The sequence below is a fragment of the Molothrus ater genome, chromosome 19 (genome assembly GCF_012460135.2).
Source record: "Molothrus ater isolate BHLD 08-10-18 breed brown headed cowbird chromosome 19, BPBGC_Mater_1.1, whole genome shotgun sequence".
NCBI lineage: Eukaryota > Metazoa > Chordata > Aves > Passeriformes > Icteridae > Molothrus > Molothrus ater.
In genome coordinates, this window is record NC_050496.2 from 12,014,605 (window position 1) to 12,037,091 (window position 22,487).

Sequence of the window (22,487 nt, forward strand, 5' to 3'; positions counted from 1 at the left end):
TGGCCGCCGCGCGGCGCTCGCGCCCCGCCGGCCATTGATCCCCCCCCAGCCCCCCCCGACTCCATTCTTCCTCCGGCGCGCGCGCCGCGCGTCAAGAGAGCGCCGCTCCCGATTGGCTGGCGGGCCGCCAGCGCTCCCGCCAATCGGCGCGCGGCGAGCGGCGCGGAACGGCGGCGCCTAATTCAAGCCCGGCGGATGAATGGGGAGGAGGGAGCGGCGCGCAGGCGCGGTGCGCGCTCGGGGCGGAGGGCTGGGGGGAGTCGCATTGCCGCGCACCCCCCGCCGCAGCGCGCGGGCCCCCCCCGCGCCGCGATTGGCTGGCGGCGCGCCAGAGCGCTGTCAATCACGCAGTGTAAACAAGGCGCCCATTGGCCGGTGCCGCGGGCGGTTTCAAGGCGCCCCCCGGGGGGGGGGACACGCGCGGCGGGGGCGGTTTCGAGGCCCCCCCGCGCACAGCCCCGAGCGCCCTGGGCCGGAGCGAGCGGGATCAAAGAGCGGCGTGAGGGGAGCGGGCCGCGGGCAGCGGCCGCCGCGGGGCCCGCACCGCCGGGCCCGCCGGGAACGGCCTGCAGCGGCTGCCGGACCTGCGAGGCGGGCAGTGAAGTGCTGGGGGGCGTGCGGCGGGAGGGAGCGTGCGATAAGGGGGGTAATTGAGGGGCTGTGCGGTGTGACGGGGGACAGTATGGGAGGCTATGCCGGGCAGAAGGGGGACTATGTGATTTTTGGGGGCTGTGCGATGATGGAGGGCTGTGCAATGTTGGGGGGGCTGTGCCATGATGGGGGCTGTGCGATGTGGGGTGGCCATGCAGAGCAGTGTTGGGGGGCTCTGCGATGATGGGGGGGCCCTACGATGTTGTCGGGCTGTGCGATTATGGGGGGCTGTGCGATGTTGGGGGGCCATGCAGAGCAGGGTGGGCGGTGTACAGTACTGGGGGGCTGTGCAGTGTTGGGGGACTGCAGGGGGGCGGTTGCAGTGGCTGGGGGCCCTGCGAGGTGTGGTGTAAGTGTTGGGGGATGTGCAGTGAAATGTTGGGGGGCTGTGCAAAGTGGGGGGGGCCTGCAGAGCAGTGTGTAGGGTTCTGCCGTGTTGGGGGGCCATGCGGAGCAATGTGTGGGGTTCTGCATGGTCGGGGGGGTTGTGCAGTATTGGGGGGCCATGCAGAGCAATGTGTGGGGTTGTGCAGAGCAGTGTGTGGGGCTGTGCAGTGTTGGGGGCCATGCAGAGCAGTGTGTGGTGTTCTGCAGTGTTGGGGGGCTGTGCAGTGTTGGGGGGCCATGCAGAGCAGTGTGTGGTGTTCTGCAGTGTTGGGGGGCTGTGCATTGTTGGGGGGCCATGCAGAACAGTGTGTGGGGTTCTGCAGTGTTGGGGGGCTGTGCATTGTTGGGGGGCCATGCAGAGCAGTGTGTGGGGTTCTGCAGTGTTGGGGGGCTGTGCATTGTTGGGGGGCCATGCAGAGCAGTGTGTGGGGTTCTGCAGTGCTGGGGGGCTGTGCAGTGTGTGGGGCTGTGCTCAATTCAGGGAGGGGACGGAGCCAGCTGAGGGGCTGTGTGATGTGGGGGGCTGCTCAGGGCCAGGGCAGCCTGAACGGTACCAGGACCACACAGCAGGAACGGGAGCAGCACCGGGGGGGCACCGGGAGCAGAGGCCTGGCAGCGGCTGCCACCGGGATTCCTGTCGGGGCACTGCAGTGTTTGGGAATTTTTTTCCTTTTTTACAATAAAAGGATGTAATTGATTGAAAACGCTGAAATAAATCCCGATGGCTCGTAACCGCGATTAGATTACGGCGGGCGATTCATTACGCGGGACGGCAATCGAGTTAGCGGGGAGTGGCCAGGGGCCGCGGGGACCCTCCGGCACCGCACGGACACGGCGCGGGGACAGACGGACAAGGACAGCCGGGAACAGGCGGCCGCACGGCGGGGCACAGCCCGGCACAGGCGCTGGTGCAGCGGGACGTGCGGCTGCGGCACGGAGCCATGCTTGGGGACACGCCGAGGGACACGGAAGGACACGGGATGGCAGCGCACACCCAGCCCCCGCATCCTCCTCCGCGGCTGCCCTTGGATCGCTGTCCGCACGGGAAAGGCCGGGAAAGGGCCCTTATGGATTATCCCGGCGTGTGGAATTGGTGCCAGACGGGAGCGCGGTGCAGATCCCGGTGTGCAGCCACCGGCGGTCTGGGAGTGCTGGGAAAGAGTTTCCTGACTGCAAAAGAACCAGAAAAACCTCACGAGGAGCGGCTCTCGGGCTCTTCCTTCCCGCAGTGATGCCGGCGGGAGTGGGAAGGAGCCGGGGGAAGCCCTGATGCCGCTGGGGAGGGCTTGAGTCCAGGGCTTGTGGAGCACCAGGGTTGTGTCCCTGGGCACCGTGGGCAGATCCCCAGTGGGTAAACATCAAACCTGGGCAATCCCTGCTGTGGGCAAGCCCCCTCCCTGGGCAGGCTGCCTCTCATGAGTTGGCATCCCTGTGGGCAGACCCCTCCTGTGGGTACATTCCCTTTGAGCAGCCCCCGACCCCCACTGTGGGTGTCTAAACCCTGTGGGCAGCCCCCCCACCCCGTGGGGATAACTCTGCTGTGTGAGGCTGATCAATGAAGTGAGGCCAAATGAGCACAATTAAAGTCAATTTAATGAGGATCCCCCCGCATCCACCCCCCAGCCCTGCAGCTGCCTTTGTCCACTGCTGCTGCTGCTCTCACGGTGCCTGTCCCCCCTCAGCTGGGGCTGGACCACCCCAGAGCCCCCTCAGCACAGTGTCCCTGTTTGGGGGGCGAGAGGGGACCCCGAGGATGGGGTGTGGTGGCACAGGGCACAGCCTGTCCCTGCACAAGGGACGTGTTTAGGGGTGCAGTGAAGGGGCTGCAATCCCAGCAGTTTCCCCCCTCCTCAGCTATTTTCCTGAGCTTTATCCGCCCAGGAGCTGCCGAACCCCCTCGGGAGGGAAGGAGGCTGGAGGGTCCCCTGACTGTCCTGGGGCGGGAGCTGGGAGCAACCCCTGGATCCCCAACACCGCTGTGGTGCGCCCCTCGGGCCGCTGTGTCCCCTCTGCTGTCCTTCACGGCTCATGCCAGGGCTCCCCACGGCTCGGAACAGCACGGCTCCGGGGACAGGCGCTTTTCCAGCTGGCCACGGCGTTCCCGGCGTGTCTCAAGGCCGTCTGCGTCCAAGGGTCGCGTTTGCCGGCGCGGAGGGACGAGGTGGCTCCGCAGCTCGGGGACCTCGTACCCTGCCCCGCGCCCCCCGCGGCTGCGGATAGTGGGGGGCACGGAGCCGCAGCCGCTCGGGGGTCCGAGGAAAAAGGCAGGAACTTAACTCCCATTAACCGTCCCATTGTACCGGCCGTGGGAATAATCGGGTTTGCTAATGCAATTGCTGCCGCGATGCGAAAATCCGACTGGAAAATGTATTAGAGCAATTATCCGCCTCCCTCCGCAGCCGGCGGAGCATTAATATTCAATTTTGATGTGGAAGCCCTATTATGTTAATGACTTTGGTGACAAAAGTCGTTAATGTAAGTCGGTTCCTTTATGGCGCGGCATTAGCCGGGGTGAGCGCGGCCGCGGGGATGGAACGGGGGGCACGGCGCCCCGGAGGACCCGGGATGGGGCGGCCGGGGGAGCCGGGCTGAGCCCCCTCCCCAGCCCGCACAGCCCTCCCGCCTCGGGCCGATCACCGGGGCTGCCGGTGCTCCGGGGGCTGTGCCGGGGCGGATTATCCGCGCTGCAGCGCATCCGGCAGCGCCGCTCCCTCCGCTGCACTGCCCTCCTTTGTTCTCTCCCGGGCCTCGGGAGATGCACCGGTGCTTCCCCGGCTGCCGGAGAGCGCGGCGGGGCCGGGGCGGGCTGCCCGCTGTCCCGGCCATCGGGAGACGCCGGGGCCGTGCCCCGGGCCGGTGCTCGGTGCGCTGCCGCCGCTGTGGTTTGGCAGCGCCGCAGGCAGGCCTGGCTGGATGGGATGGAGCCGGAGCTGTGCGCTGGGGGTGGGAGACGCGGGGAGGGCGATGAGGAGCGAACGGAGCGGAGTCGGCACCCCCGGGCTGGGCAGCAGCATCCCCGGGCTGGGCAGCAGCACCCCCAGGATGGGCAGCACCAGCCGCCACCGCGGCTCCCGGCTGGGAATGTCGGTGCCACGGGCGGTGTGACACTGAGCTGGGCTGTGGCGGTGTCCTGGAGCACTGGAGGTACTGGGACGGACAAACATGGAGCTGGGAGCTGCCTGTGACGGAAAAAACGACCGTGACCTTCACCCCTCCAGCACAGAGCTGCTCCTCCTGCCGCTGCGCTGGCAGTGCCCCGGCTTTGCCATCAGTGTGCCCATGGCACGGGCACGGGGCTGGCACTGGAGCCGGTTGGGAACCAGGATATTTCTCAGCAGATCCCAGGCACAGGATGGGATTTCCCGATGGGAATTTTCCTTTTCGGGACCCCGTGGGAGGCTCCTGCCTGGTGCAGTCCCCTCCGTGTTGGGCACAGCCCTGTCCCGGTACACAGATCCACACGTGGCTCCGTCCCAGCCCTGTGTGGTGCAGCTCCGTCTGCATGGCCGCTGCAGTTGGGATTTGCTGCCCAGAGCCCCCAGGACGGTGCCCCCGCCCCAGTCCCGGCAATAACGGGCGAGGGGGCCAAAGGCAGCCCAATCCAAACTAACCCTGCTGCCACCTCCGGCTGCCAGGGCCTGCCCCGACCCACAACACACCCGGACAGTGCCCGAGGTTTGCAGCCGGGGCTGGGGCCGCTCCCCCGTCATCCCCGGGGTCTACCGGAGCAGAAGGTGCCGAGCCGCTGGTGGCACCGGGATCTGGCACAGACAGCCATGGACAGGCACGTGTCCTTGGCACTGCTGGGGACGGGGCAGCCGCTGGGGACACAGCCCGGTGGCGCCGGGGTACCCCCGGTCCCCTCGCTGTCCCCGGTCCCCGCGGAGGCGGCTCCGCGCGCACGTGGCCGGGCCGGGCCGTGCCCCGCGCTCCGCCCCGCGCCCCCCCCGCGCGCCCATTGGCCCAGCGGCCCCCGTCCCGCTCTCCCATTGGCCCAGCGCCCCCCGTCCCTCTCTCCCATTGGCCCAACGCCCCCCGTCCCGCGCTGCCATTGGCCCCGGAGCCCTCCACAAACAAAGGCCGGAGCCCGGCGGGGGGCCCGGCGCGCCGCCCTGATTGGCGGAGTGAAAGGGCGGGGCGGCCCGGTTAGGCCCCACCCACATAGCAGCGCCGGATGTCCTAATATGGAGTTGGGCGGGGCTCGCTCATTCATCCGCGCGGGGAGGGGCGGAGCCACCGCGGGGCTGCGCTTCCCGCCCGCGGCGCGCGCGGCTCGTTCCCACGGCGCGGGCGGGTGAATGAACGGGCGCGCGCGGGGGCACGGCACCGGACCGTGCGGCTCGGTAAGGTCCGGTAAGGCACCGTGCGGCTCGGAACGGCTCGGTACAGCTCGATGCCTGTGCTAGGCGTGGGTATGTGCAGGTGGGGAGAGGGTCCACGCGCGGTGTGACGGTGCCGGGGCTGCGCGATGGTGTCCTGGGTGTGCGGGGCTCGCGATGGTGTCCTGGGTGTGCGTGTCCTAGGTGTGCGTGTCCTGGGTGTGTGTGGATCCCCTGGTTGGACCCCCGGTGCTGTGTCAACCTGCACACCCATGCGTGCTTTGTTCTGGGGGGCTTCCCGGGGCCCCCCACGGCCGTGGCTCTGCATCGCTCCTCCCCAGCCCCTGGGGCAGCCCCAGCATCCCAAGTGCTTGGAGACCCCCATCCCAAAATGCATCCCATGGTGAGTACCCACTGCGGGGCCCCACGGCTGGCACTGCGGGAACACTAGGGTGACACCATGGCGGGGACATCACGGGCTTTCGCCTCCCTCCAGCCTGGGCTGTGCTGTTTGTCCCACGCTGCTTTAACCCCCCTAGATGGGTTCAACCCCTTGCCTCCATCCTCCTCATCGTGCTCATAAATTCATTCCCGATCCCGTTCCCAACCTGCCCGGCACTCGCGGGACATGTGGCGGCTCCCAGCTCGTGCTGCAGATACGGACTGAACTTTGGTCCCTGAGCAATTAAGGTGCCTGAAACTGCACTTCATTAATGGTTGTTCTGCAATAAAACCCATCAAACTGCCCTTATTTGCAATATAAAACTGCAATTTGTTTTAATTTATGTTTTTCAATCCCTGCCGGCTGTTTCCGGGGATCTGCCAGGCATCTGTCACTGGAACCAGGAGCAAGGTGGTCCTGGATGCTGGGTGGGGTGAAGGGGGGGCATGGGCTGGGGTGTGGGTGGGCTTGCCCCAGGCCTGGAGAGGGGGTTCCCATTCCTCCCCATTCCCTGTGGGCCCTGCTGTGTCCCCCAGGAAGGGAGGGCAGGGATGGTTCCAGGGAAGAGCATCACAGTGCCGTGGGAGGTTCATGGGAGCCCCCTGGACGCAGCTGCCACTGAGGCAAACCCCGGGCAAGAGTGGGATGGGTGGGAGCAGAGATGGCCCCAGCTGTTTTCCTGGGACAGCATCACCTGTGGCAGCTGGGAATTGGCTCAGCTCAGCTCTGTGTGTGCCAGCACACGTGGGCACATCCCTGCAGAGCGGCCCCCGGGCATCCCGAGGGATTTGTGCTTCCACAAAGCAGGGCAGGGTCCCTGCGGGCTCAGCCAGCCCTGAGCCCCCATTTCTAATTACAGTCACTTGGCTGTGCCATCCTCCGGGGCTGGCTGTTCTCCGTGGGAGGAATCTGGGCCATGGGGCAGGGCTGGGAAGGGCTCTGAGCCACCTGGGATTCCCGGTGGGAATGCTGCTGCTGACTCCCAAACCCCTCAGGGCCGTTTCCCGGCTCCCAGTGTCCCCTGCCGGCAGGGCAGGGTCGGGGTCCCTGGTGGCTGGAGCTTTCCAGAGGATTCTCCTTGCTCTCGGCAGGTGTGTGATGGGAACCTGGCACTGCTGGGATGGACCCAGCTCCTGCTGGAGGCAGAATTTGGGCTGTTTGGGGCTGCAGAGCAGCTCATGGTGCCTGAGGAGCTGCAGCAAACCCCATTCCCTGGGGATGAGCACGGACGAGCCCCGGGGCTGTGGCACAGGAGGGTGGCAGAGCAGGGGGCAGCTCCCCTGGTGTCCCCATTGTGTGTCACTGCGACTCCTGGCTGGCTCTGCACATTTCCCGAGCCCCCGGCTCCCACCTGGACATGGAGAAGCCACCAGAGCCCTTTCCTGGCCATGGGTGACATTCCTGACGGGATCCCTCATCCCACCCTGAGGACATGCACGGACATAGCCACCGCTCTGGCACAGGAGCCAGGAAATCACAGCCAGAGCTACCGATGCTGCAGCACACCTGGAGGGAATTAGGCCGCCTGTTCACCTCCCTGCAAACCTTCTGGAGAGCGAATTCCTGCGGTTTCCCATCGCAATTGCTGCAAATTATACGAGCGCCACGCTTCGTTCCGTTCTGATGGGAACGTGCCCTTGGCGAGTGGCACTCAGAGCTGCCGCCAGCCTGGCCTCGGGGGACCCTTCCAGAACCCCCCGAGAAGATAAAGAATCCCATCCCCAATCTTTCCTTCTTTTTCCCCTCTCCCGTGGGATGTGGGGGTGCAGAGCTGGGGATGGCTGAGGGTGGGATGGGGAACAGATGTGTGTGCACAGCTGGATGCGTGCCCAGATGTGTGGGGGGAGGGGATGCCGGGGGTGATGTTCTACCCTCGAGGGCCCTTTCAGAGGCCGCCATCAGGCTGGGGACCCCCGCTCGGGTGCCAGCGCTGCTGCGAGCTGTGTGGTCATGTGTGTATGTGCACACACGCGTGTAAAGGCGGGTGCACGCCCCTCTCCGTGCCTTTCCACGCGCGGATCCGCACGGATGTGTGTCCTGGTGCATTCCCGCACCTCCCTGGCCGTGCTCGGCTCTCCGGGGGAGCCCCCAACCACGGGGACCCCCCTTGGTCCTCCACCACCAGCGAGTCCAGACTTCCGGGGCGGCAGGAGCGGCCCCGCGCGTAAACGTCATTTCCTGCGGCGGCGGCGGAAGCCGGAAGTGCCGCTGTGGCCGGTGCCGGGTCGGGGCGTGCCCGGTGGGGCCATGGCGGGCACGGCCGGCTGAGGGGGACCGGGGGCACCGGGTGCTCCGAGCCGGCCGCGGGGCTCAGGGAGCAGCCACATACCGGGTGCCCCGGCGCGGGGATCCTCTGCCGCGGGCCATGGCGGCGGCGGCGGGTTCCAACTGGGGCCTGATCATGAACGTGGTGAACAGCATCGTGGGGGTGAGCGTGCTCACCGTGCCCTTCTGCTTCCGACAGGTGAGCGTTGGGGCCGGCCGAGGTCCTGCCGGTGTCCCCGGGCTGCGGCGGGGGGTCGGGCCGTGCCCCGGCAGCCGAAAGCCCCGGCGGGCTCCTCCAGGGCTGGGCCGGGCCGGGCGGGCAACGGCCGCTTCTGCCCTTCTGGCCCCAACTGGGGCTTCGTTCCGTTGGAGAGGAAAGTCAGTGAAGGAAACGCTTCAGACCCAGAGCGGGCATCTCGTGTTCCGAACACCGCGTTTGTACCAGTGGTGACGTCTCCAAGTCAAAACTTCTGCTCCACACTCTGGGTTTTCCCTGCCCTGTGGTCTCCAGCTGATGGTTTGTGCTTGTCTTGTGAGGAGAAGGGAGAAATGAAATCCAAGGGTTTGCCCACATGATAAACGTAACTTGGAGGCTTTTCCCAGCCCTGCTATGCCCCCCGCCCCTCCCTGGCATCTGGGGCTGTGCCAAGCCCCTGCTGGGTGCCCGTGGGTGCCAGCCCTGCCCGGGGACCGGGGCTGGCTGAGCAGTGTGTGATGCCAGCTGGTTGTGGATAAATCAGTTTGCAGCAGGGGTGGCACCTCGGGGTCTGTCTGTGCTCCCTGGAGGGGTGAGCCAGGCTGGGAATTCTGCTCCCAGTTTGCTGCTTGGAGCTTGGACTGGTGCAGCTGGGAGCTGTGGGAAGCAGGCGTGTGTTTCCTGTGTCCTTGTGCTGTGGAGAGGGTGATGTGGAGGTGGTGGGAAGGGGACAGAACTTCCTGAAAGAGGGAAAAACGTGGCTGGAGCACCCGGGGGAGGCTGAGGGTGCTGAGGGAGGGTGGCTGGGCTGTGGTGGGGGGCTGACCCCCATCTCCTGCCCTGCTTCTTTGCAGTGTGGGATCCTCCTGGGAGCCGTGCTGCTGATCTTCTGCTCGTGGATGACCCACCAGTCCTGCATGTTCCTGGTGAAATCAGCCAACCTCAGCAAGCGCAGGACCTACCCTGGCCTCGGTGAGACCCCAGCTCTGGGGCTGCTCCCCAGCCCTGCTGCTCCTCTGACAGCACCACGACCTTCCTTGGCCTCCCTGACTGCATTTCCTCAGCGGTGCTGTTGGAACAACAAATGTTTTTTTTCTTGCTGCAGTTCCCAGCTTCCTTGTTGTGCCTCAGCCTCTCCCCGGGGCGGTGCTGGGGTTGGATCCTGCTCCCACAGCCCTGTTAATGGGTGCTGAGTTGTTTTGACTCTGCAGGGCAGGGAGGAGATGATCCAAACCCCAGCTCCCGGGAGCCATCTGGGATGAATTGTGGGGCTGGGATGAATTAATTATGGGTCTGGGCATGAGCTCCCCACCCAGCCAGCCAGCGCTGCCGGGACAGCGGGTCCTGCCAGCCTGGCACGGAGCTGGGCTGCCTGCATCCGAGCTGGGAGCTCCTTTATGGCTCAGCAGAGAGGAAACAGAGCGAGCTTCCAAAGGGCTGAGAAAACAAAAACATCTGGAAGATCCCTGCGTGGGTTTTGGCTGTGCCAAAACCTCGGAGCTGAGCGCTGGCGCCAGGATTGGCCTCTGCTCGTGGCCTCTCTTGGGATTCTGACTGCCCTGGGGAGCAGGAGGAGGTGTTTGGGTTCCACTCCTTGCTGTTGGCATATGGAGCAGCAGGAAAAGTCTCCTTTTCCTCGTTCTGCCTCGCTGTTCTGTGAGAGGAGGGAGCTGTTTGGCACTGCCCTGGCACGGGGGCTCCCAGCAGCTGCTGACAGATGGGTCTGCTCCTCCCTCAGGGCGCCCGAGGTGCTGCTCCCAGGAAGCACATCCCAGCTCCTGCTGACTTGTATCTGCTAGGAACAGACAAGAGGGAGAAGCCCCATGGCTGGGAGGTTGTTTTGGTGCCAGGGGGAAGGAGGAGCCCCCACCCAGCTGCCGCTGCTCCCTGCCCCTCACAAGACGCCTTTGTGCGCCGCTTCCCGGAGGACACAGAGTCCCTGCACCTTGGAGTGTGTCCCGGGGAGAAGGGATCCTCTGCCCGCCCAGGAGCCAAGGGGCTGCCATACAGACAGGGCCAGCAATGCCTCCCAGCTTCCTCCTGGCAGGGGGGGCTGGCAGCAGCGCCGTGCCCGCTCCCGGAGCCCTGGCAGAGGTGCCACACGCTCCCGCGCCGCATCCCAATGCTCTGGGGTCGGGCAGCTCCACACAGAGCCCTTTGTCCCCTCAGGCTGGGCCCGGGGACAGCTGCGGGCACTCCTGGGAGGCTTTGGCACGGAGGGAAGTTGTGCACATTCCCTGCAGGCGGGCACAGCCTTCCGGAGGAACCCCAGCAGCCATGGCTTGGGCACAAAGGCTGTCCCAGGCCGGGGCTGGCACTGCCCCCTCACCACTGCGGGAAGGGGAAGGGCTGCAGGGAGATGTGTGGGTGAGGAGGGAAGGGCAGGAAGCTCCCAGATGGGTTTTAAGCAGGAGATGAGTGAATCCCTCCCCTTCCAGCAGCACTTGGGATGTGCTGGGGCTGTGCTGGGCAGCTCAGCCCTGCAGGGCCAGGGGTTGAAGCTCTGTCCCAGGAACCACACTGGGTTTGAAAGGCTTCTTCAGGTACTGAGCAGGCTCTGCCCAGTCTGGGGGCATTCCAAGATCCCATTCCAAGGATTTGACTGTACCATTTATTTTACAGTTGTTACCTCCTGGAGAAGATAAAGAATCTCATTTTTACATTGTCCCCACAGTGTTTGGAGGCTTGTTCTCATTGAGCATCAATTCCAAACAGCCGGGGAGATGGGCTGGTTGCAGCATCACCCCAGTCTGTGTCCATGTCCAGGGGCTGGAATGTGCTCAGCAGCACCACTCCTCCATCCCCCAGCCCTGAGCTCAGCCTGTTACTGACCCATCTCCAGGAGGGATGTTTTCCTCTTGCTGGCTCTTCTTTCTCCTCCCAGACCCTTTGTCTGTGGGCCTGACCCCCCCAGAGCTGTTGCCTTTTCCCTCCTGGCTGTGAATTCCCAGAGGAGGCCGCTCCCCGTGCCCGGGCACGGTGCCTGGTGGCATCTGTCCCACTGCCCTGTCACTGATCCAGCTGCTATTTTGGGTGCTCCCCCACATCCTTGCTCTGGGCTGTGGGTCCCTGCCGTGCCTTTTGCTCATTCTGTGGGAGAACATCTCGTTTCCTGAATTTTTAGCTGGAGTAGAGTCCAAGGAAATCAAGAGTTGAAGCTAATATTTAAAATAGCAGAAGAAGCTTCCAGAAAGGATCTGAGTTTGTTTTCTGGCGGGCTCTGGGAATGTTGGGCTGTGTCTTGAGGGAAGGCAGAGGGGACTCCAGGGTGGTGGGTTCATGCTGGACCTCACTGGCAGATTTGGGCACTGTGGTCTGGGTTTGGCACCGGAGCTCCCCATTCCCGTTCTGCCCAGCAGGAGCTAAAAATAGAATAAAGTTTTCTTGGCATTGTCTTTTTAAGAGAAAACCCAGTGATTTGAGGACTACTGAGCATTTTGTGCTCCAACCCCAGGATGGGAGGGAGGGAAAGCACAGCCTTGGCAGCAGCCCTTTGGTGTGGGTTGGGAGCACTGGGTATTCTGGGAATGGGATTGAACGTTCTGGGCACCAGCTCAGCTCTCCCAGCCAGCCATGTCGGGCAGCCCAGTTCGAGGGGGAAGATAAAAATAAAAAGGGGACTTGGACTGGAATTCTGCACCACTTTAACTTTCGCCACACACAATCTTGTACAGGGATATTTTCTCTCCCATTGCCTTTAATGGCTGCCATGTGTGGCTGCTGCTTCACACCACTTCTGGTTTTAAATAGAAAAAAAAGAACCTGCTTGCTGGCTTTCCCTCATCCCTGCTCCTGTCTTATGTGGTTTTCAATTTCCAAAGGGAAAGGCTGAAAAAGAAAGTGGGAGGGTGAGGGAAACTGCCCCAAAATACCAGTGGTGGGTTCCTGCTGCACTGCCCTGTGTCACTGCTGGTGTCTAATTGTGAACTGACATCTTGCCCTGTTCTGGACCTTTCTTTGACTAACTTCCACTCTTTTTTCCCTTTTATGCCAGCATTTCATGCCTATGGAAAAGCAGGAAAAATGTTGGTGGAAACAAGGTAAATCTGCTGCTGCTTCAAAGTGTGAACAGTTTGGGTGTCTGTGGTGGGAACCTTTCTGAGCCTTGCTGTGCTCTCCTTCCTCCTGGAATTCCATAGGAGGCTGGGTGAGATGCCCTGAGCACAGCTCCCAGGTGTCACCTCCATCCCTTCCAGCACTTCCCAGGCTCTGGGAGCACAGAAGGAAGGGATGAGCTGCTCTGCTGTGAAATCACAGCCGTGTCACTCGTGGCAGCTCTCCAGGGGTGCCATCCCTGCTGTGGGGTTGGTGGGAGGGAGCGTTTGCTTCCTTGGATCCCAGGATCTGCTCCACTCCTGCCCTCTGTGCTCCCTTCCCTGAGAGATGCCTTCAGGGGGAACCCTGCCTCCATCTCTGCTCCTCCCATGACCCCAGTGCAGATGTCAGGTGATGGCACAATCCTCACAGCCCTGCTTTTTCCAGCAGGGATTCTTTTCCTGGCACGTTGAGCCCAGGGCCGCCAGTGGTGCCGGCTCCTTCGCTCTTCCCAGCTGCAAACTTCTGCTCAGCACTAAAAATACACAGAATATTCCTCAGATGTTACTTGTCCATGCAAGCAGAGGCTGTAATTGCCACAGGGATGTTCTATAATTGGAATTGGGAAGGAAAGTGGTCCAGGAGTGGGAGGAGAAGCAGTTCATGGACAATCTTTTCATTAAAGTGTGGTCCATTGTGTGGAGAGATGTTGGAGAGCCCACTGGATATTGAGACTCTCATGGCAGGGTCCTGCAGTGGGTGTGGGGCTCTGAGAGCCTCGTGCTGATTCTTTTGAATTTTTCCAGGAGTTCAAGGAGTTCTTGTCATCCAAGATTAGTTTTTCTTGGTTTTTTTTCCCCCATGGCTCCCAACAGGAGTTAAACCCCTGTGTGGGTTGTGGGCAGAGCTGCATCCCGAGTGTTTGGTGTGGATGGAGGTTCTCTGGTGGCCGTTTTGTTGGGATAGAGTGCAGGGGAGATGTCCTGCTCTTCCCAACACTGAGGATGGAATGTGGCTCTCCTGACCTGTCCCTGTTTGTGTTTGCAGCATGATTGGGCTGATGCTGGGCACTTGCATCGCGTTCTACGTCGTCATCGGCGATTTGGGCTCCAACTTCTTTGCGCAGATGCTCGGATTGCAGGTGAATAAATCACTCCTGCAGGGCTCCCTGCCCTTGCACTGAGCCCTGTGTCCCCTGGGGACAGCAGAGCTCCTGCTCAGCATCCCCTGGCGTCCCAGGGGGGCTTTGTGGGGTCCCCTCATGGAGGGATCCTCGTGCACAGAGCCTCTGCTCTGGGAAGTCTGGGGAGCTCAGACATATGGCAAACAATCAGCTGTGTAAAACTCCAATAAGGCATTTCCATCAAAGGAATTCTTTTAACTTGGTCCCTTATTAATTCTGGAGCAGATTCCTGGGGGAGATAATGCTTCCTGCCTTAATTCCTGCCCCAGTGAGTAGTGACAGGCAGTTCCTCTGCCTGAGCTCTCCTCCCTGTAGTTCAGGAGGGATTTTTGTCCTGTCCCTGGCTGGTTTTGTGGCCAAAGTCTCTGTGTTCCTGCCCCCTCAGCCGTGTGATGAGCCTGCTGCTGGCTCAGGGTGCTCAGAGGCAAGAGGTGCTCCTCAGAGCCAGCATGAGGGCCGTGCAGGGAAGCAAAAGGATTTTTGGTACAGTGTTATCTGTGCTGCCTGATGCTCCTAAGCTCAGATTAAGGAACTGTGAAGTTAAAAAAGATGCGTTGAGGCTGCAGCCAAATTAGGTATTAAATATTTCCAAGCATTCCAGAGTGCTCTGCTATAATAAATAGCAGTGTGAGGCTTTGATTAATTTTCTGGATTGGAGTTTTCAACACTTTCAATTTCTCGTCTCCCCAAGTAAATTTAGGTTTTATTTAATTGCATGAAAATACCTAAATAGCTTGTGCTGGATTAGCATTTAACCCCCCCAGCCACCCCCCAAATTCTTCCAGCTTGGACCTGTCACACACTGCAGAGCAACAGTGGCACCCAGTGACTGTCTCAGCTCAGCACAGACAGAGCCCGAGCTCGCAGCATCTTCAAACACCTCCAGACACACAATTGCACTGTTTAAAGTTGCTTTCCAGTGTGGACAGATGAGCCATGCCAGGGTTTGCTGCCTGGGGGCTGTGTGGGGTGTCCTCCCTGCTGCAGGTGTTGATGCAGGTCTGTTGTGCAGGTGTCGGGCCTGTTCCGCATTGTCCTGCTCTTCGCTGTCTCCCTGTGCATTGTCCTTCCCCTGAGCCTGCAGAGGAACATGATGGCCTCCATTCAGTCCTTCAGTGCCATGGCTCTCATCTTCTACAGCGTGTTCATGTTCGTGGTGGGTACGGACACCGGGCATCCCCTTCCTTTTCCTCCTTTCTGTTCATTTTTGTGATCAGTCGCTCCTGTGATGCTCCTGTGAGCTCCCAGATGCTCCTGTGATTCTCTCTTAGAGCTCCAGCCCTGTCTCACCCAAATTTCAGGACTGGAAGGAAAGGGAGCTGTGGGAATTCTTTGCATGTAACTTTTCTAGTAGGCTGTGCAGGGTCACACCTCAGAGCTGCCTCCTCAGGGGGGTGTGGAACCTCCCAGGAGCTGTGCCTTTAAGAAACCACAACATTCACAAGAGCTGGCTGCACTGAAACATCTCTGGAGATTAGAAACCCCATCCAAGGATATTATAAACAGACATTCAGACATATTTACCTTCTGCTTCCTGTGCAACCCAACTCCTGCCAGTTCTTGTGTCCATGGCAAGGGAGCTCCCTGGCCTCGGCTCCTCCCTCTTTCCATAAAGCTTTTCCTTCTCTTTGGTGAGCTGGTGGTGTTAAATGGCCCTGGAGCAGCAGGTGGGATCCTGTTTTAGGACCCTTTGTCTCTCTCTGCTGAACAGGATTCTCTAAGGCCAACGGTGCTTCCTGTTTGGATTTAAAAACACATTTTAAAAAGTGCAAAAGAGGTTGCTTTGAACAATGATTCTCACAGTGAGCGTGTCAGTGGAAACTGTGTGTGCTCTGATGGCATCAAACAAGGGGGGAATGTCACAGATCCCTTGGAATACTCCCTGGGATCCTTGGTGGCCCTGTGGGTGGGACCCAGTGGGGCTGGGGAATTGGGATGGAGCTGTGCTGGCAGCTCGGGTTATCCCAGCCTGGCATTGCTGCTGCCGTGGAGCTGTTTGGGGCTGGCTGCTCACCCCTGCTGTCTGTCCTGCTGCAGGTTGTGTTGTCCTCCTTCAACCACGGGCTCTTCAGCGGGCAGTGGCTGCAGCGGGTCAGTTACATGCGCTGGGAGGGCATTTTCCGCTGCATCCCCATCTTTGGAATGTCCTTTGCCTGCCAGTCGTAAGTACCTGCCTTTCCCAGCCCTGGCACTTGTTCCTGCTGGGAGTTTGTGTGAGGGGCACAGGGTCAGGAGGATCTGCAAGGGATAGATACCATCTGCTTTGGTGGTTTGTTTTCATCGGGGTACTTTACAGCTCGCTGAAGTTCAGCCTCTCATTCAGTCGTGACCCTTTTGTTACCCAGATCCTTTTGTTATTCCATTTCACCTGGGAGTTCTTGTAATGGAGCAACTTGAGACCACTGGAGCCAAACAGCTCCTCGGGAGCTTCTGGTGCAGCTGCAGGAGGGATGCAATTCCCCTGGTTCTTGGAGGGAATGCTGGAGCACCAGGAAAGGCTGTGCCACCCCCCTGTGTGAGCCCCTGAATGCTGGGGGCTGCTCTGCTCCCCACATTTCCTGCAGAGCACTCTGAAGGTCACACAGGTGTTGGCTTTGGAGGGGTGTTCCTGCATTTCCAGAATATTGTATAACTCCTGCATTTCCAGTTCCCTGGGTGTAGTGGCACGTGGAAGGAGCTGAGAGCAGACCAGGCTATTTCCACCTGTCCAGTTCCCTGGGTTTGGGAGGGTTTCTGTGACAAGTGGGAGAAGGTGAGGGCAGGCCAGACTGTCCCAGGTTTCCAGCAGCATTCCCTGCTGCACCAGGACAGCAGGTGAGTGCTGTGTGACAGCTCTAACCCGTGTGAATCCAGCCCTGGGCAGGGAAGGACTGCCCTGCTCTGGAAGGAGCATCCTTCTCTGGAAGCCTGGCAGAGCTGGGCTTCCCCCATGTAGTTCCAGCAAATGGGTCTCGTGCCAACAGTAAATGAATGTGACAGATAAAATTTGCTCAGACTGCTGTGTTTACACCCACTCCAAGATCCAAATCATCATTTCCCACTTACTGGCTCTCTTGGCAGCTCAGATCCTAGCCCGGCACACTCCAGGCTTGCTGTTTAATGTCTCCATTACAACTGGCAAAGGGAATTGTGTTCTCTTGCAGCTTTACCTTGTTAACAAATCCCTTTCATTTTTTTTCCCTTATGGAAGCCATGCAGTACCCAGGACAATTTTCCTGGGAGCTGGAAATGCAGGGAAATGGTTCCGTCTGGACCTGTGTGTGTGCCTAAATATGGGCTCCATGGCAGCACTTTTGTGGCAAACCCAATCTAAAGCTGTGTATTCTTTCCAAACATCAGGAAAACACCCTGTCCCCAGCCCAGGCAATATTTGTATATTTTTAAAAATTTCTTTCCATCTGTGTATTCTCTCTTTCTCTCTCCACCCACCTTCTATATATTCTATTCCTCTCTTTATATGTAGTTTAACTACATAGTCTCAGCTGGGTAGATTTAACTTTACTAACCTCTGAATCACCTTTCTAACCATCCCACACACTGCAGAGCTTCCCTTTTTCCCTTCTTTTTTCCTTCCCAAGCCTGAATGTTTGGCTGGACCCTTCCCTCAGATGCTGAAGGCCAGAATGTAGCTGGAGGTAGCTGTGGAGAGGGCAGGGAGGAGTCCCAAAAGGAGAGATTCACAGGGAAACCAGTCTCCTTTCTCCAGAGAGGAATCCTAAATGGAGGGACTTTGGGAAGCCAATCTCCTTTCTCTAGGGAGGAATCTCAAAAGGAGAGATTCCTAGGGAAACCAGTCTCCTTTCTCCAGGGAGGAATCCTAAATGGAGGGACTTGGGAAGCCAGTCTTTCTCCCAGGGAGAAATCCCAAATGGAGAGATTCCCTGGGAAGTCAATCTCCTCACTCCTGGGGAGAAATCCCAAAAGGAGAGATTCCTAGGGATGCCAGTCTCCTCAGTCCCAGGGAGGAATCCCAAAAGGAGAGATTCCTAGGGAAGTCCTTGCTCCCTGCTGGTACCTCCAGCCCCAGAACCTCCTTTGACGTTCAGGGATTAAGGGTTAAGGATCTTTCTGCTGGGCCCAGCCTGACACACTTCCTGGGAATGGCTTGGTGCCCACTGGAGCTGGGGATACCCCTTCCCATCTCCCTGCAGGCCCCCCCTTCTCCCGAGAGCTCCGGGATGTAGCTGCTAGAATTAAAGTAACAAGAGGTTAATGAGTTGCTAAAATATGCACCTGATGTCAAAAGGAACATTCCCCACGCTTTCCAGGGCTGTAAATACCCCAAATCCCAGGGAATTGGCACTTGTGGCTTTCTATGAAGCGAGCTGAAGTAGGACAGGCTGCTGTGCTGGGGTTTGTTTGTTTAATTTTCCTTCAGACAGTGGGATGCTCCAACCTTCTTCCCTCTTTTCCTCTGTAAACACTGTGTTGCTTTAATTATCAGCACGGAGAGCTCCAAGAACAATAATCTCTGGCGCTGGGGCTGGCCCAGAGCCACCCGTGGCCCCGGGAACAAACGGTCATTCATTTTGCAACCCTTCCTGAACCCAAATGTTTACATCACACGTTTCGCTCCACGTGGTGGGGTGGGGAGAGCAGGAATATTTTTGCAACACTTAAAAGTTATGAGTGTTCTGAAATCTCTTGGCATTAGCAGTATAAATTGTGGAATAGCAGCAGGTGTTTATGCTCCAGAGGGGGAAGGTGTCAGGGATTCGTTGCTGCTGGGCTGAAGCAGAGATTGGGCTGGGACTGGGGGTTTTCTCCCGTTTCCTGCAGGTTTCCTTAAATATTTTACCCTTTTTTACAGTCAGGTCTTGCCTACTTACGACAGCTTGGATGAGCCGTCTGTCAAAATCATGAGCTCCATATTTGCTTCTTCCCTAAACGTGGTCACCACCTTTTACATCATGGTAGGAACTTCTCCTTCTCTTCCCTTGCCAGAAATCTGGAGGGGCCACAGGGATGAGGCTTTATCTACAGCTGGGGCTGGTTTCTGCTTATCTGTATTTATTCTGACAGATAAGTCCTCCTGCTGAAAGCAGAGTTAGGTGGGAGGTGATGAACCCAAGGGCACAGGGGGCACTGGGAGAATCCAGGTTTTCAGAGTAGCATGTTTCCTTGGATGGAGGCAGAGTGGAGGCCCAGATCTTCCCAGGCCCAGCCTGGAGCAGAGGCTGCTGCCCAGAGTTTGGGAGAGCTTTTTCCAGCCTGTTTTGAAGGAAGTTATGCCTCATAAGGCAGCAGTTAATAAAACTGGGTTAATAATTCCTGAAGAGAGCCTTGGCCCATGATCCAGGCTGCTGCAGGGAATTGTGACAGCCCCCTCTTTCTGTTGGAGAGGGACAGTCCATGGGCCTGGCAGCAAGCAAAGTGTGTCTTCTAGGAAAAGCCCTGGATTTGATGAGAAACTTGCTTTTAGGCAGTTCCCAGTCTTGATTAACCACCTGTCCCAGGTTTTGGGGTGCCCCTGGAGTGACCTCACGCTCCCACTTGGCTGCTCCCATGGGAGGTCACTGTCTGTCCCCTCTGTGAGGAGCAGGTGTGAAATGTTGGGAGTCCAACCCTGCTCCCCTCTTCAGGTGGGCTTCTTTGGCTACGTGAGTTACACCGAGGCCATTGCTGGGAATGTGCTGATGAACTTCCCTTCCAACGTGGTGACGGAGATGATCCGAGTGGGATTCATGATGTCCGTGGCAGTGGGGTTCCCCATGATGATCCTGCCCTGCAGACAGGCTCTGAACACCCTGCTCTTTGAGCAGCAGGTAAGATCCCAGGGCTGCCTCAGTGTGGAGCTTGACTTCTGAAGGCTTTTTGTGACTCTTTGGTCTCTGGGCCCCAAATGGGCCTTGGCTCCCTGAGACTCTGGTGATAATGGCATGTGGCAGGTACTCGGTATCCCGAGGGACAAAACCTCAACTCCCAAAAAATCTTCAGTGCCCAGGGTGTGGTGACAGTGCAGCAGGGGCCTGTGGCCATCTCTAAATCCTGCTCTGCTCATTGGTTAATCCCTGGCACTTGGAGGTTTGTGTCCGCTCTGCAGAGGAATTCCATGGGCCAAAGGAGTGGAGTTCCCAGTGTAAAGCTCATGTCCCGTGGCTGCTGCTCCCTGCTCTGCTGGGGATTCCAGCTCTGGCACTGACACGTTACACAGCTCAGAGCCGAGGTGGTTTCTTCCCCTCAGAAAAAGGGAGAAATGTGCTTTTGGAAGCAGCAGAGCCTCCTCATTTCCTGCTGCTCCAGCTGCTGTCCTTTTGCTGGCCAACTCATTGAGCTCAAGCTCCTGTTCCCGGCCTCGGAGCCCAGCCCAGCCCCATTTCTTCTTGTTTCCTTGTGTGCCTGCTGATTCCTGCTGCATTATTCTCACCCAGCATCTTTGTCAGCAGCCCTGGAGCAGCCCTTTCCTCTGCGGGTTCGGATGTCCCCTTCCTCCAGCGCCTCCCGGGCTGTGGTGCCGGGGGCGGGCGGTGGGATGTGGGATCCAGCCCTCTCCCACACGTTCCACCTTTCCCAGGGCCAGCTCCTCAGCCAGCCTTTGTGACTGAGGCTGGTCTGTCTGCTGGAGACTGTGAGTCCCTTGTGGCAGTGGCGTGTTCTCCTCTGTGCATTGTGCGCACGGAGCGCGCCGATGGGATTCAGCAAATAACACTGAGAGATTGTGGGAATGTTCTGAGGCCTTTGTGTATCCGCATAAATAGAAACCTCTTAGGCAGGAAATAAAACTTGAGCAATTTATAGCCCTAAATCCTGCCACTTCTGCCTGTGAGAAGCCCCCGGCTCTTTTCTCACGTTGGGAGGGCCTGAGGATGGGGGCAGGCTCGGTGAGAGCCAGCGGGTGCAGAGGAGGAAGCGCTGGAAACACTTGGGAACACTTTGGATCTCGCCTGGGCTCAGCTCGTGGCTGGCTGGGCTCTGAAGGTGTCGCTTTGCCTTCCTCCCCCATCTGTGCAGCAGCAGAGCTGGGACCTGCTGGGTCTGCAGAGCACACTGGGGCCTCTGCCTTCCACACCCCCCATTCGGGAGGTGGGATGGGATGGGAAGCAGAGGGCCTCTGGAATTCCTCCAGCAGCACCCATCCTCCCCTGTGCTCTCCCTGGGGTGTCTCCCAGTCAGAGGGGCTGCTCCTGTGCTGGAAAGCAGTGGGGATGGCTGTGCTCCCAGAGCTGTTGGGGAATACCTCTCCCTAGCACAGCCAGAGCTCTTCCTCTGCAGCTTCTCCCTCCTGCTGCACCCCTGAGCTCCTTCCTCCTGCCTCTGGCCTTGGGCTGTTCTTTGAGTCCCTGCTGAGGGGGGGATCACAGCTGGGATGGGCTGGAGCTGCAGGGAGCATTGCTGAGGGAATTGTTGGGGGGCTGAGGGAATTGTTGGGGGTCTGGGGACTGCAATCCCAGAGCTGACTCTCCCCCTGCACCCTTGCCCTCCCAGCAGAAGGACGGCACCTTCGCTGCCGGGGGCTACATGCCCCCGCTGCGCTTCAAAGCCCTGACGCTGGCTGTTGTGTTTGGAACCATGGTCGGAGGCATCATGATCCCCAATGGTGAGTGAGGAGCTGGGAACAAGGGCTGGCTGCTTTCTCTGGGCTCTGTTATTTGTTTTCCTGGCTGGGGTGACCAGATTCACACCCCATCCTGCCCGGGGGTTCTGGCAGCTGTCCCGTGCTGCTGCTCTGGCACTCCTGGAAAGGACCTTTGCTGACTTTTCCTCTTTTTCTCCAGTGGAAACAGTCCTGGGCCTGACAGGTGCAACCATGGGAAGCCTCATTTGTTTCATCTGCCCAGCTCTTATTTACAAGAAGATCCACAAGAATGCGCTTTGTTCACAGGTCAGTGCTGATGCTGCTTGACATCCCCCTAAGCCCTCTGCAGAGCCTGGGAACGTGCTTCATTTGGCTGCAGCACAGAAACTGCTCAGCACCTCCTCCAGCCTCCCCCTCCAGTCTGCCCAGTACAGGTGGGAGCTGTTCTGGGTGGGTGTCCATCACTTTGGGATGCACAGACAGTGGCAGAGGTGATGGCCCAAGCTGGAACACCAGCTCTTTTTGTCCCTCCAGCATCAAGTGAAACAATCATTTTGTGCATAAAATGCTGCTTCCAGTCCTCCTCTGGGTGGGATTCAGGTTTTGGATCCTCAGAACAGGAAATCCAGGCAGCCTGTAAAACCTTAAAGCCTCACATCCCGACCTGCCCGGGCTGGGTAAAACAAACAGGGCTCCACAATGTGGTTTGTGCTGCCGACCCTCAGCTTTCTGCTTTCAACCAAAATAATAGTAAAAAGGAACACACACATAGAGGTGTTGCTTCAGGAATTGATTTTCTGAGGGATTGGGGTCGTTCAGAGGCTGTTAGAAGTTTAACTTTTCCTTTTGCTCCAGTTTGAATTGGCCTCCTCAGGGACTGAAACAAAGTGGCTCTTTGCTGGGCTTGATCTCTCTGCTCCTGCAAATACAGTGGGCTGAAAGTAACAGGTTTTGGGTTTTTTCCCTAACACTAATTTAATCCACTGCCTTTTTCACAGGTCTCTGTCCCAACATTCCCAGTCAGGACAGCGCTGGGTTGGGAATAAGGTTTTGGGCACAGTGTGGAGTCAGCAGGGGAGAGCAGCACGTTTTTGTGGGGCCCACAGAACTGGTGGCTTGTTCTCTGCTTAATGACTTGTGGCTTTGCAAACCTACGTGAATTTTTTAAGCAGGCTGTGTTTTTTTTCTTCCCTGTGCTTTCCCTGACACAAGGAAGTAGTCCAACTTTCCAGCTTTCACTCTGAATTCTGACACTTAGCTCCGAACTTCTTTGAGTGAAACCCCGAGCAGGAGTCTGAATGCCAGCCTGGGTTTTTCAGGGAAACAAAGAGCACTTTCAAGAATTGCTTTCTATTCCGGCTGAGCCAGAGTGTTTCCCTGCAGTGCCTCGGGGCTGCACTCAGGACAGGCTGAGCTCTAAGCCCGGCTGCTCGGGGTGGGACACTGGGGCCCTCACAATGCCTGACCCCAAACCCGGTCACGAGGCTCAGGGA

General features: G+C 59.1%; 1 protein-coding gene across 3 annotated transcripts in view; it reads left to right on the plus strand.

Annotated features, from left to right (window-relative positions):
- Positions 1-7,831: 7,831 nt before the first annotated feature.
- Positions 7,832-22,487, plus strand: part of SLC38A10 (solute carrier family 38 member 10) — a 30,085-nt gene continuing 15,429 nt past the window's right edge. Inside the window, exons 1-10 of one of the 3 annotated variants that reach the window (XM_036394668.2) lie at positions 7,832-8,263; positions 9,115-9,232; positions 12,255-12,300; positions 13,343-13,436; positions 14,491-14,634; positions 15,516-15,640; positions 18,289-18,391; positions 19,061-19,243; positions 20,904-21,015; positions 21,194-21,300. In XM_036394668.2, the coding sequence (XP_036250561.1) occupies positions 8,165-8,263; positions 9,115-9,232; positions 12,255-12,300; positions 13,343-13,436; positions 14,491-14,634; positions 15,516-15,640; positions 18,289-18,391; positions 19,061-19,243; positions 20,904-21,015; positions 21,194-21,300 (1,131 nt within the window). In that variant the 5' untranslated portion in view covers positions 7,832-8,164. Of the gene's footprint in view, positions 8,264-8,337; positions 8,582-9,114; positions 9,233-12,254; positions 12,301-13,342; positions 13,437-14,490; positions 14,635-15,515; positions 15,641-18,288; positions 18,392-19,060; positions 19,244-20,903; positions 21,016-21,193; positions 21,301-22,487 lie in introns of those variants that run through there. The other 2 variants (XR_004981323.2, XM_036394669.2) reach the window with 2 other exon arrangements.